Genomic DNA, 12,231 nt, shown 5'->3' with positions numbered 1-12,231 from the left:
GCTACGTCCACGGAGTAGAGGAGTTCTTATTAGTAGTGAAGGGCTTACACAAGTACAAAGGATCAAGCTCTCAATTTAGTGAGTTCTTGTGAATGATTTAACACAAATGGCATTAGGCAATATTGTGGGGGAATGACCCCTATTTATAGAAAAACTTGTAGCTTTGTCACATTGACATGTGTCATGTTATGATTGGTTCTTGATGTCGACACGTGCTGCGCTCTGATTGGCTTCTAATCTTGACACGTGTCGAGTAGTGATTGGCCTCCTGGTCGGAGGGGAACTCTTCTGGGTCCTTGACAGTATAGCGTTGGCCGGTGCTCGGTAGTTTCGGGATTGGTCAAGTATGGTACAAACAACATGTTATATATATTCCCAGTTATATACAAGTTATTTCTAGCAAAGTCATAATGAAAATGAGTCTTCAGCACTTGAATCCGATCTGAATCGCGTCAGAGTTCAAATCAGATCTAAATCTTAAGCCCGGCGGGCATGTAATTTAAAGATCAGTTTAAAAGTCCTTGGCCTCAAGGCATAAAAAAGAACTCTATGTGGACTCAACCCATCCACGACAATCCTTGATAAGCGAGAAGTCCGAAGTTACTTGGGGCGCAAGTAATCAATCTATTTCTCCGTTTTATTGCTATTATATCTTGATTCGTAGAAAAGGCTTAAGCATGGAGTGAATTCTGATAGAAAGCCTCAAGGCCTACACCTAAGGCCCCACGAAGGCATCTATTTAGCTTCATTTCATGTTGCGGTCTAGTTGGTCCGAGTATAAGGATTAACTCTGATAGGAAGCCTCAAGGCCTATACCTAAGGCCCTACAAAGGCACTCATTTGGGTTCGTCCTACCTCTTGGATTCAGATAATCAAAGGTATAATAGTGATAAGACTCTGGCAACCATAAAAGACCAAATATGATACATCCAAGCGCTGGTTTAGTTTGACAGGAAGCCTCAAGGCCTATACCTAAGGCCCCACAAAGGCACCTGTTATATCTAACTTGGTTTCTCGGGCGTATACATATTCAATCAAAGCTTAACACCCATTCAACATCTGCCATACTGAAGATGGCAGTGGCACGCCTGAGCACGACAAAGTTAATCTTGATTGTGAGCCTTAAGGCCTACACCTAAGGCCCCACAAAGGCACCCTTTCAAATTAACTCTGTCCTTCTCTTTCAGAACTGCCCGACGAGCCTTGCCCGAAGTGTGTCTTGCCCGACCAAGATCTGCCCGACAAAGGCTTGCCCGAGCGAGCCCGAGAAGAAAGCAGAAGTACGACAGATACCCTCAACCGACGCCATTCTCCCAGGAGAGCTGTGTGCTCGCCCGCCAGGAGATTCCTGCGACGAACATAGTTTTGGCACGCCTGGTGGGATCCTCTGATCTGAAGATAAAGATAAACATGCCAGAAGATTTACAGAATACATTGTTTCAAATGCTACAGAGACTGAATGAAGCCTCCCTAGGCTCTAAAAATGAGACAGGTTTGGCTCCTCCCAAAGGAGAAAGACACAGGACTACCCAACCAGATGAGGTAGTCATAGTCAACCCTGTGTTGCCCTTTTCTGAAGCCCCGGTAAACATGCTCAACATGACCTGGGCAGAGAAAGGAAAAGGGAAAATTATAAGGGAAGAAGAAGAAGGGAAACTAGCCAAACGACCTACGGAAGGGATAGGCAAACCATCCGAGTACCCAAAGGCTGCCATAATCAAAGGGCTGGTTATGTGTAGTAAATGCCAGTGTGAATGTGAACTCGAGATTCCCCCAGCTGGAGTCCTTATTGATCACGAGTTAATTAAAAGAGAAGCCCGCGAAAGGCTTAAGCAGGCAACAAGAAAAAATGCTTCCCGAAGCGTTTTTCAACGTTTAGGAGGTGATTCCCAACCCAAGGCGTTGTCAGAAGTATTTCGAAACTATGAAGTTTCTGACGAGGCAGAGGACATGGAAGCCAAACTCCAAAGAAGTACAGAGCAGCTTCAAAATGGCCAAAAGGGGAAGGAAGTCAGAAGAACTGATGGGATAGCTAATCCTGTTAAGAAAGCAACTCCTGCATATCGTGGGCGGAAATGGTATGTAGTTGGAAAAGATGGGCAGCCCACCAGACCAATGGGAGCATCCATGGTCAGAAGGGTTCAAAGGCAGCACAAAGCCTACATGAATTCCCTGATGACCCCCATCACCTCTGAAGCCTAAAAAAATCAAAAGCCAGAGAGGGCAACATCTGGAAGTAGTAGTCAGCTTCGTTGGCGAAGTAAGAAGGAAGTAGAAAGGGCCAACGGCAAGACGGAGGGTATGGGGAATCATGTGCCACAAAGCCGACATCCTGGCAAGTATAGGATCTTAAGAAGGGCTCAGGAAGATCTGACTATGATGCCAACACCTGGTTAGAGGCCAGGGCCCACCCATGAGGAAACTGTTGCATATGAGAGGAGACCAACCTTTTTGCCTTTGGATCCGTTTGGTGAAGTTCCAAAGCAAGCGCTGTACGGAGACATGAATCAACCACAACAGGAAGGGATACCAGAGCCCTTACTACCAGCCGATGCAATGGCCTGGTTAGACGAGTTCATGGATCACATTGGGAGCAAGAAGGAGGACTTGCTCGAACCCAGCAACTTCCACATCAACATGACGTATGTATTATCCGCCATGTTTGACGCCAGGCCTGACCAGCCCGCTACCATGGAAGGTGATTATTTAACAACTAAGCCGATGATGGCTCACGTCAATGTGGAGGTAGTTACAGAGGAAGACTCAGGCAAGGTTGAATCCTCAAAAGTACCTAAAGGTGGTCCCCTACGGATTTACACAGATAAAATGGTGTTCAGCCGCCCAAGTATTTCGTTGGCCAACCACCTGAAGCCTATATACGTTTCAGCTCATCTGGAAGGTGTACCATTCAAAAGAATTTTGATTGATGGAGGAGCGGCTGTTAACATATTGCCAGCCAAGCAGATGAAGAGGATGGGGAGAAGCACTGAAGATCTTATTCCCACAAACCTTACAGTCTCGAGCTTTTCAGGTGCCATCACCAGGACTCATGGGATATTACCTTTGGAGGTAGATCTGGGGTCCAAGAAAATAATGTTGGCGTTCTTTGTAGTAGACTGCACTTCCACTTACGGGGCCCTACTGGGAAGAGATTGGATTCATCAAAGTTTAGCCATACCTTCTACTCTTCATCAACAAGTGGCTGTATACCACGAGGCAAGTACTGAAGGATCAAGCTTTTGGGAGTTGGTAGAGGCCGAATCACGGCCATTCCTCCCCTCAGCTAATGTTGCAGAAGAAAATTTCTACAATCCCAACGTGGGAATTTTGAAATGTTTGGGAGCTGATGAGAACGGCCGCCCTACCAAGGTGACGGCCCGAAAGCTTCTAGAACAAGGGATGCTCCTTACCAAGGAGGAGTGGGAGAGACCCTGTCTTATACCAAACTCTCTATACCATCAATGATCGAACAAAAGAAGAAAGATCAGGTCATGGCAGTCAGATCCCTGATTAAAAGACTGTTGGTGTATGGAAAGGGAAGAAGACAGGAAGAAAAACTCTTGGATAAAGAAGAGCAGGAGTGGCAGGGGAAAGTTTCTACCAGCCAGCAGGAAAATGAGGAAGAATCTTGCACAGAGGAGTTAGATAAGGCCATTCAAATGGCCGAATGCGTCTACGATATAGACGAGCCAGACGGTCTGCCCGAGAACCCGGAGTTAGTTGAATTTTTGTGTGCAGAACCTGATAAGCCATCTCCAGAAGTCCAGGATCCATTGGAAGTTATTGATCTAGGCACAGAAGAGGATCCGAGACCAATTCAAATCAGCGGTTTATTAAGGATTGAGGATCGGGCCAAGATTATCTCTCTTTTGCAAGAATTCAAAGATTGTTTTGCTTGGCATTACACCGAGATGCCAGGATTAGACCCAGCCTTGGTGGAACATAGAATGCCCATCAAGGAAGGATATAAACCTGTCAAGCAGGCACCACGAAGGATGTCAAAGGAGATAGAAGAAAAAGTCAAAGAAGAAATTGAAAGGCTGGTGAAAGCTGGCTTTATTAGACCAGCCAAATATGTAGAGTGGCTAGCCAACATTGTACCCGTTTTAAAAGCTATAACAAAAGCAGTACGGTGTTGTGTTGATTATAGGAATATTAATAGCGCCACACCAAAGGATGAATATCCCATGCCCATGGCTGACTTATCCATAGATGCTGTAGCAAAGCATAAAGTTTTATCGTTTATGGATGGAAATGCCGGTTATAATCAAATAAAGATGGCGCCAGAGGATATTCATAAGACAGCTTTTAGATGTCCTGGTCATGTGGGGGCATATGAATATCTGGTCATGCCATTCGAGCTCAAAAATGCAGGCGCCACGTATCAAAGGGCAATGAATGCCATTTTTCATGATTTAATTGGCCAAAGCATAGAGGTGTATATCGATGACATTGTGGTGAAATCTAAGACAGAAGAGCAGCATCTCGTGGACCTCAAGCAAGCATTGATGAGGATGCGGATCCACAAGTTGAAGATGAATCCAAAGAAATGCGCTTTTGGAGTAAGAGCGGGCAATTTTTTGGGATTCTTGGTGCATCAGAGAGGTGTGGAGGTGGACAAAAATAAGTCTCGAGCAATATTAGAGTCACTTCCACCTACCAACAAAGTACAGCTTCAGAGATTGCTAGGTAAAATCAACTTCTTGAGGAGATTCATTGCCAATTTGGCGGGCAAAATCCAGCCACTAACTCCGCTACTGAGATTGAAGGATAGGGAGAATTTTGAGTGGGGGCCAACCCACCAGCAGGCATTTGATAGCATCAAGGCTTACTTGACTTCCCCACCAGTGCTAGTGCCACCTCAAAGGGGAAAGCCATTGAAACTATATATTTCTGCATCGGAAAGATCAATTGGGAGTCTACTAGCCCAGAATAATGAAGGAGGAAAAGAGCAGGCTGTGTATTACCTCAGCAGAATTCTGACCGAGGTAGAAACAAGATATTCTCCGGTGGAAAAACTGTGTTTGGCTCTATATTTTACTGCCAGCAAGCTAAGGCATTACATGCTACCTTGTCATGTGCACATTATCGCCAAAACAGATGTGATAAAGTATATGTTGTCAAGACCTATGCTAGCAGGGAGGATTGGGAAGTGGATTCTAGCATTATCAGAATTCAGTTTTCAGTACATACCCCAGAGGGCAGTCAAAGGCCAGGCAATTGCTGACTTCCTGACCGAACATCAGGAGTCTCAAAGCGAGGAAATCAATATCCCGGGAAGTTTAGAAGTTGCTAATGTATGGATCCCACCAAGAAGTGGTGTTTCGGGCAAAGAAGATTGGATCCAGCAAGAGATAATGAGAGTAGCAGGTCTTTGGATTACACCTTGGAAGCTATATTTCGATGGATCCTACACTCAGAATGCAGCAGGAGCTGGAATTGTGATTATAAACCCTCAAGGGGTTTATCATTACTATTCCTTCCTACTTGATTATCAAGAAAATACCAATAATCGGGCGGAGTATGAGGCATTGATTATCGGCCTGGAAATCCTGATGGACTTGGGGGCAACTGAAGTAGAGATCTTTGGTGATTCAGAGTTAGTGATAAATCAACTGAATGGCGAGTTCAAATGCAGACATATCACTATGGCAGGGTATTATATGGCAGCAACACAACTGCTGAGTTTGTGGGAGTCTGAGATATCAGTCAATCACATTCCTAGGGGATCTAACTTGGCAACCAATGAAATGGCGCAACTAGCTTCAGGAGTGCCAATGCAAGAAAGGAAGTATGGTGTTGATGTTGAGATCCAAACAAGAAACCTTCCCTCTATCTTAGATCGGAGGTTCAGTCTGGATGTAATGGTTCTAGTGACCGAGGTGGAAGACTGGAGGACACCTATTACTCAGTATCTGAAAGATCCTTCTTCACCCACAAGTAAGAAGAACAGGCAGCAAGCAACCAAGTATGTCTTATGGACAAAAAATCTGTTGAGAAAGACCCTAGATGGGTTGCTATTAAAATGCTTAGGCCTAGAGGAATCCATGAGAGTAATGGCCGAAGTACATGAGGGAATATGTGGAGCACATCAAGCGGGAACAAAGATGAGATGGCTACTCAGAAGGTATGGTTATTTCTGGCCCGACATGGAAAAAGATTGTAAGTCCTATGCCCGCGGATGTGAAGAATGTCAGAGACATGGACCTCTCCAGCACGTACCATCAGTACCTCTCAATCCAGTGGTCAAGCCTTGGCCGTTCCGAGGATGGGCAATGGACTTCATCGGGCAGATTTATCCGGCCTCTAGTAAGGGACATACTTTCATAATTGTGGCAACGGATTACTTCACCAAATGGGTAGAAGCATCGGCAGTAAAATCCATAACTTCAGCCGTGGTCAAGAATTTTATTGAGACCAAGATCCTGCACAGGTATGGGGTGCCTGAAACTATAGTAACGGATCGTGGGCCATCTTTTATTTCAAAGGAGGTTGAAGAGTTTGCAAGCAAGTACAAAATAAAGATGATCCAATCCAGTCCATACTACCCTCAGTCAAATAGGCAAGCAGAGGCTAGCAACAAGATCTTGGTCAACATTATTAAAAGGATGGTGATTGATAGTCCAGAAAGGTGGCATGAGATGCTAGGGAACACGTTGTGGGCATACCGGACTTCTAAAAGAGCGGGGACAGGCACGACTCCTTATGCCTTGACTTTCGGGCAAGATGCAGTGCTTCCTATGGAAATCAACGTCAGTTCCGTAAGAATTCAAAACCAATTTGGGTTGCATAGTGCAGAATATATCGAAGCCATGTGTCAAGGTATTGAAGATCTGGATGCAGCCCGAATTGAAGCCTTGAACCAGATTCAAGAAGGAAAGATTGTTGTTGCCCGAGCCTATAACAAAAGGGTGAAGTTAAAGTCTTTCAAGGAAGGAGATTTAGCGTGGAAAGCGGTCCTCCCGCTAGGCGCTCAGCTGCGTGGCTTCGGGAAATGGAGCCCGACATGGGAAGGTCCTTTTATTATTAGTCGGGTTTTGAACAAAGGAGGATATTATCTAGCAGACCTCGAAGGCAATGAGCAGAAACACCCTATTAATGCAAAATTCTTGAAGAAATATTGTCCTACATTATGGGATGTTAGGGATTGCTATATCGAAGAGGGAGCAGAGTGAGACGGACCTTAGAAATTCACATACGGTATTTTGTTCATCCAAACATTTAAAGAAGGCAGAGATGCAGAAATAGATAAAAATACTTATTTCATGTCGACAAATTGATGAGATTACAAGATACCAAATCTTATGTATTACATTTGATCCCCTCTGAAAGTGTTGGTGTCTTCAACTGGTTTCCCGCTATCTTCTTGGTTGAAACCCAATCAGGTGATCGGGTTGTGCGGCCAACATGAGCTTGGTAGAGGACCCTCCCACAAGATCTTCACCATGTATGATGATGAAGCCCGACTTATCACCACAAGTTGTGGGAAGATCAGTCATCAAGAGGAGACCGCCTGACCAAGGGTGTTGGAGGTAGAGGGGTGATCGACCAAAGGTGTTGGAGGTAGCAATCATCAGGTGAAAACTTTCTTTTTTCTCACGAAAGGGGAGTTTCAGGAAACTCCACTCAAAACCTGAGGAACCCATTTCTCAGTGGGGAGACGGAAGGATTCAAGGTGGATGAAGGGTGAAGACCAAAATGAAGAAGAAGTGATGATTTGAAAAGGGTTTCCAAAGCCAGAATTTATAGAGAACCAGAAGGCAGTTTAAAGGTCGCAAGAAGCTCAAAGGGCACGCATGCTGTTATTCATTTAATGTTGGCGCTTGGGATCTCAACCTTAACATCAATTGAAGGGGGCACTGTTTGGGATAAAATCTGAACTTTGGGCCAGAGAGAAAGTCGACCCAAACCCAAGGCCCAAAGGAAAACTTAGGAGGCAGGAAAGAGGCTTTCGGCTGGGCACAAGTTACAAAGGCCACCTGCTTACCTGCTCAAAGGCCACAGGGGGTAGGCTATTCAGTCACTACACAGCCCAATAAAGTACTTTATTGGTGGCATTCATGTAAAAAAGCTAGTGAGTCATCACCAAACCGCATTCGGGCACCGCTATTGCTACAGGAACCCAAGCTGAAGTCGTCTATAAAAGGAGGAAGAGAAGACAGAATTAAGGACACTCAAACAAACAAACAAAAGCCAAAACTCTGCTCAAGCCAGATTTGCCTTCAACGAAGCTGTAGTCAGCACAAGCCTTCATCCCATTCGGGATAAACCTTCCCAAACCCCTGTAATAGCTCTGCTACCTTGTTCATGGTGGTATCGATTCATTTTGTATCCTCTTCTCCCCCGTCAACCCCTCTAAAAGCTTTCAGACCTCTGACAGAGCCACAAAGATAGATTTTGTAAGAAGTTCAGCCTTGGCCGATAAGGTTCAAACTTACCCGACTATCTTTGCTCTGTCTTTGTCTTTTCTTTCTTTTAAAAGCACAATAACATGTTATATATATTCCCAGTTATATACAAGTTATTTCTAGCAAAGTCATAATGAAAATGAGTCTTCAGCACTTGAATCCGATCTGAATCGCGTCAGAGTTCAAATCAGATCTAAGTCTTAAGCCCGGCGGGCATGTAATTTAAAGATCAGTTTAAAAGTCCTTGGCCTCAAGGCATAAAAAAGAACTCTATGTGGACTCAACCCATCCACGACAATCCTTGATAAGCGAGAAGTCCGAAGTTACTTGGGGCGCAAGTAATCAATCTATTTCTCCGTTTTATTGCTATTATATCTTGATTCGTAGAAAAGGCTTAAGCATGGAGTGAATTCTGATAGAAAGCCTCAAGGCCTACACCTAAGGCCCCACGAAGGCATCTATTTAGCTTCATTTCATGTTGCGGTCTAGTTGGTCCGAGTATAAGGATTAACTCTGATGGGAAGCCTCAAGGCCTATACCTAAGGCCCTACAAAGGCACTCATTTGGGTTCGTCCTACCTCTTGGATTCAGATAATCAAAGGTATAATAGTGATAAGACTCTGGCAACCATAAAAGACCAAATATGATACATCCAAGCGCTGGTTTAGTTTGACAGGAAGCCTCAAGGCCTATACCTAAGGCCCCACAAAGGCACCTGTTATATCTAACTTGGTTTCTCGGGCGTATACATATTCAATCAAAGCTTAACACCCATTCAACATCTGCCATACTGAAGATGGCAGTGGCACGCCTGAGCACGACAAAGTTAATCTTGATTGTGAGCCTTAAGGCCTACACCTAAGGCCCCACAAAGGCACCCTTTCAAATTAACTCTGTCCTTCTCTTTCAGAACTGCCCGACGAGCCTTGCCTGAAGTGTGTCTTGCCCGACCAAGATCTGCCCGACAAAGGCTTGCCCGAGCGAGCCCGAGAAGAAAGCAGAAGTACGACAGATACCCTCAACCGACGCCATTCTCCCAGGGGAGCTGTGTGCTCGTCCGCCAGGAGATTCCTGCGACGAACAACACCAAACGGTTTGGTTTTGTAATTTCAAAATGATTTCGGTTTGAAACCGAAACCGAATGAAGGAAAAACGATTTGTTTTCAATTCCGGAACCTTGAAACCAAACCGAAACCGCATAACTTTATTAAATGTTAAATTCTAATTGGTTATTTCCTTGTCTGCATATGTGTGTGTGCGTGTCAAATATCTGTGATGTCCACATTTTAGTATATGTGTATTTGTGTCAAGTGTATTGCAGTGTTTTCTCTGGTGTGTGGTATGTGCTCTGTGTGTGTCCCTTCCTTTTGTGCTGTTTTATTTTTCGCTCTACTGCATGCGGATTCAGCACATCAACGACGACATATCTCACTGCCAAAGGTATTATCTGACTGCCTATTTCCATTGATATGTATATGTTACTATACTAACTCCAGTTACACAGAAAACTCGTAATTATTATGCCATTAGTTTGCCTTATGCTCAATTTACTTCAAATTAATGTGGATTTAATCGTATTTATAGTCCAACTATCCAATCTGGGCTTAATATTATAGATTGATATAATCCAATATATCCGGGTACATGAGTTTTCGTAGACATGCATTATAATGTTTTTTGTCAATTATAATGTTTTTTGTCAACTCGCTAAATTATGTTATTCAAACTACTTCACTTGATTCCAAGGTAAAGGGAGTTTATGTAACCCTAATTGTATATAGGAAAATGCTAGGAAAACCAACTATTTAGACTCAAGTTCATAAACCATATGATGTGGTTGTAATTGAAGCCATGCTTGATTGAATTATGTTATTGCATGCATGCTTGAACAATGTAGTAATAGAAGACATGAAAATGAAAAACAAACAGTAAATGTTGCTTATAGAAGAGAATTGAAGTGTATATCAAAGGAAAATGAAATAAGATACAATTAGGTAATCATAATAACTTTTTCAAACAATGAAACCAAACAAAAAACGTTTAAAATCAAACCGAACCAAACCAAATGGTTTGGTTTCATTTCAGTTTTAGCCTCAAAACCGTACCAAACCAAACCGCAAACACTTGCGGTTTTGGTTTTGGTTTCATTCAAAACCGCACTAAACCGAACTGCGCCCACCCCTCATGGCCTCGTGGATCGTAATCGGTTCGCGGAGGGAGACGGCGGCGTCCAAGGCCTGGTTGACTGCCTCGGCCTTCTGGAGCATGTAGGATTTGAAATTGAAGGTGGGCTTCGGGGATTCTTCTTCAAATTCCTCTGTGAGTATCTCTTGCTTGGTGAGAACGGCAGAGACGGCGAAAGGGGAGGCGGGTCGACGGCGGTGTGGGGCGGCTTAGGAAATGGGTATGTTGGTCTTGAGCGGGTGGAAGAGGTTGAAGGATTGGGAGGATCTGGATCTTCCTGCTTGATTCAACATTGAGCAGGTCTGGAATTGGACCCATGAGCTCAGATTCATGCAGCTCATCTTTTTTTATTTGTAACTCTCAAAATTCTATCTAATTTGCTCAAAGACTGTTGGTTTTTCTCTGAAATTGCAGCAATTGGGGGATGGATTTTCAGTGTTATATAGGGAGTGTGGTGCGTCATGGCGGTCCAAATAAGGTCATTGACACATTGCAAGCTCACATCCCCATTTTGGAATTCTAGAGAGAGAGTGAGAGTGAGAGTCTAGAGAGTTTGTGAATGAGAATGAGAAGGGAGGTAGGGGAAGTGGTGAGAGCAGTACTGAGAACCAGCCAACCAAGGGAGGAGAAGAGGACGAGGCCTCAAGGAGATAGGGTTTATGGGTTGGGTGGAATTGCTTGCCTGACTGAGTTGCCTCCATGCCAATTGGCATGTGGCTTTTTCTATTTTTGAATATAACGGTATTTTAAACTCCTCTAATTACAACGAGTGACATTCGAATTAAGTTTGAAGAGTACGGACCACAATGTTATTAGACACCAAGATAAAAGTTTACATGCAATCGAGATGGACTCTACGAGATAAATTCACATGAATTGAGGTGTGAAAATGGCGATATTTTAAATTTATCACATGTTGTTGTCTGTTAAAATTTACTCACATAACATCGTATAATTGGTTTGAGATACTATTACTTTATCATGTCAGTTGCATGTAAATTCTTCTCATAACCCGCATCTACACAATGTTTGTTTTTTTTTTGTTTAAAGCATCTACACAATTGATATCCTATATTTTGAACACAATTCAAACTATTCTAAGTTACAACAGAAAAATAATAACAACTCATTTATGTTTTTTTCCTCGTATACGTTTTTATTTATTTTGTTTGTCATTTTTCGTTTAATTTATTCAAAATGATAGACACTGTATTAATTACAAAATTCATCCTATTTATTACCCCTCTTTTACAAGTAGAATTGTGTATACATTTCCATTTTTCAAAACTGGAATTTTCTATGGACTATCTACTACCTCACAGTTTAATGTCAATTTTCATTTCAATATTATAAAAATTGTAGACAGAGAGTCAATGAAAAGTCCCACTTTTGTGAACAGACGATATTATCCACATTAAGGGAGAGAGAGATGAACTTAGTCTCACAATGAGCTAGCAATAATATGATTCAAATTTGCCTTTGGCAAGAATCCACCCTAAGACCTTTAACTTACAAGTGAAGAGGAATATCAATAAACCGTAGTATCAAGTGACAAAAGTTATTAAAAGGATTCTCTACGCATTAATCAAAAAAGAAAATATTATTTTGAATCTGTACAAAATTAAATGGCAACACCCAT

General features: G+C 43.1%; 1 protein-coding gene across 1 annotated transcript; it reads left to right on the top strand.

The window, feature by feature from the left end:
• Nucleotides 1-4,277: 4,277 nt before the first annotated feature.
• LOC126602814 (uncharacterized) lies at nucleotides 4,278-10,888 on the top strand. The gene is made up of 2 exons (XM_050269669.1): nucleotides 4,278-5,940; nucleotides 10,494-10,888. Exons 1-2 carry the CDS (start codon nucleotides 4,278-4,280, stop codon nucleotides 10,886-10,888), a joined length of 2,058 nt encoding a protein of 685 aa, XP_050125626.1.
• Nucleotides 10,889-12,231: the final 1,343 nt, after the last annotated feature.

This window comes from Malus sylvestris, chromosome 15 (assembly GCF_916048215.2).
Source record: "Malus sylvestris chromosome 15, drMalSylv7.2, whole genome shotgun sequence".
In the NCBI taxonomy this organism is placed as follows: domain Eukaryota; kingdom Viridiplantae; phylum Streptophyta; class Magnoliopsida; order Rosales; family Rosaceae; genus Malus; species Malus sylvestris.
This window is presented reverse-complemented; position numbering and strand designations above follow the sequence as displayed.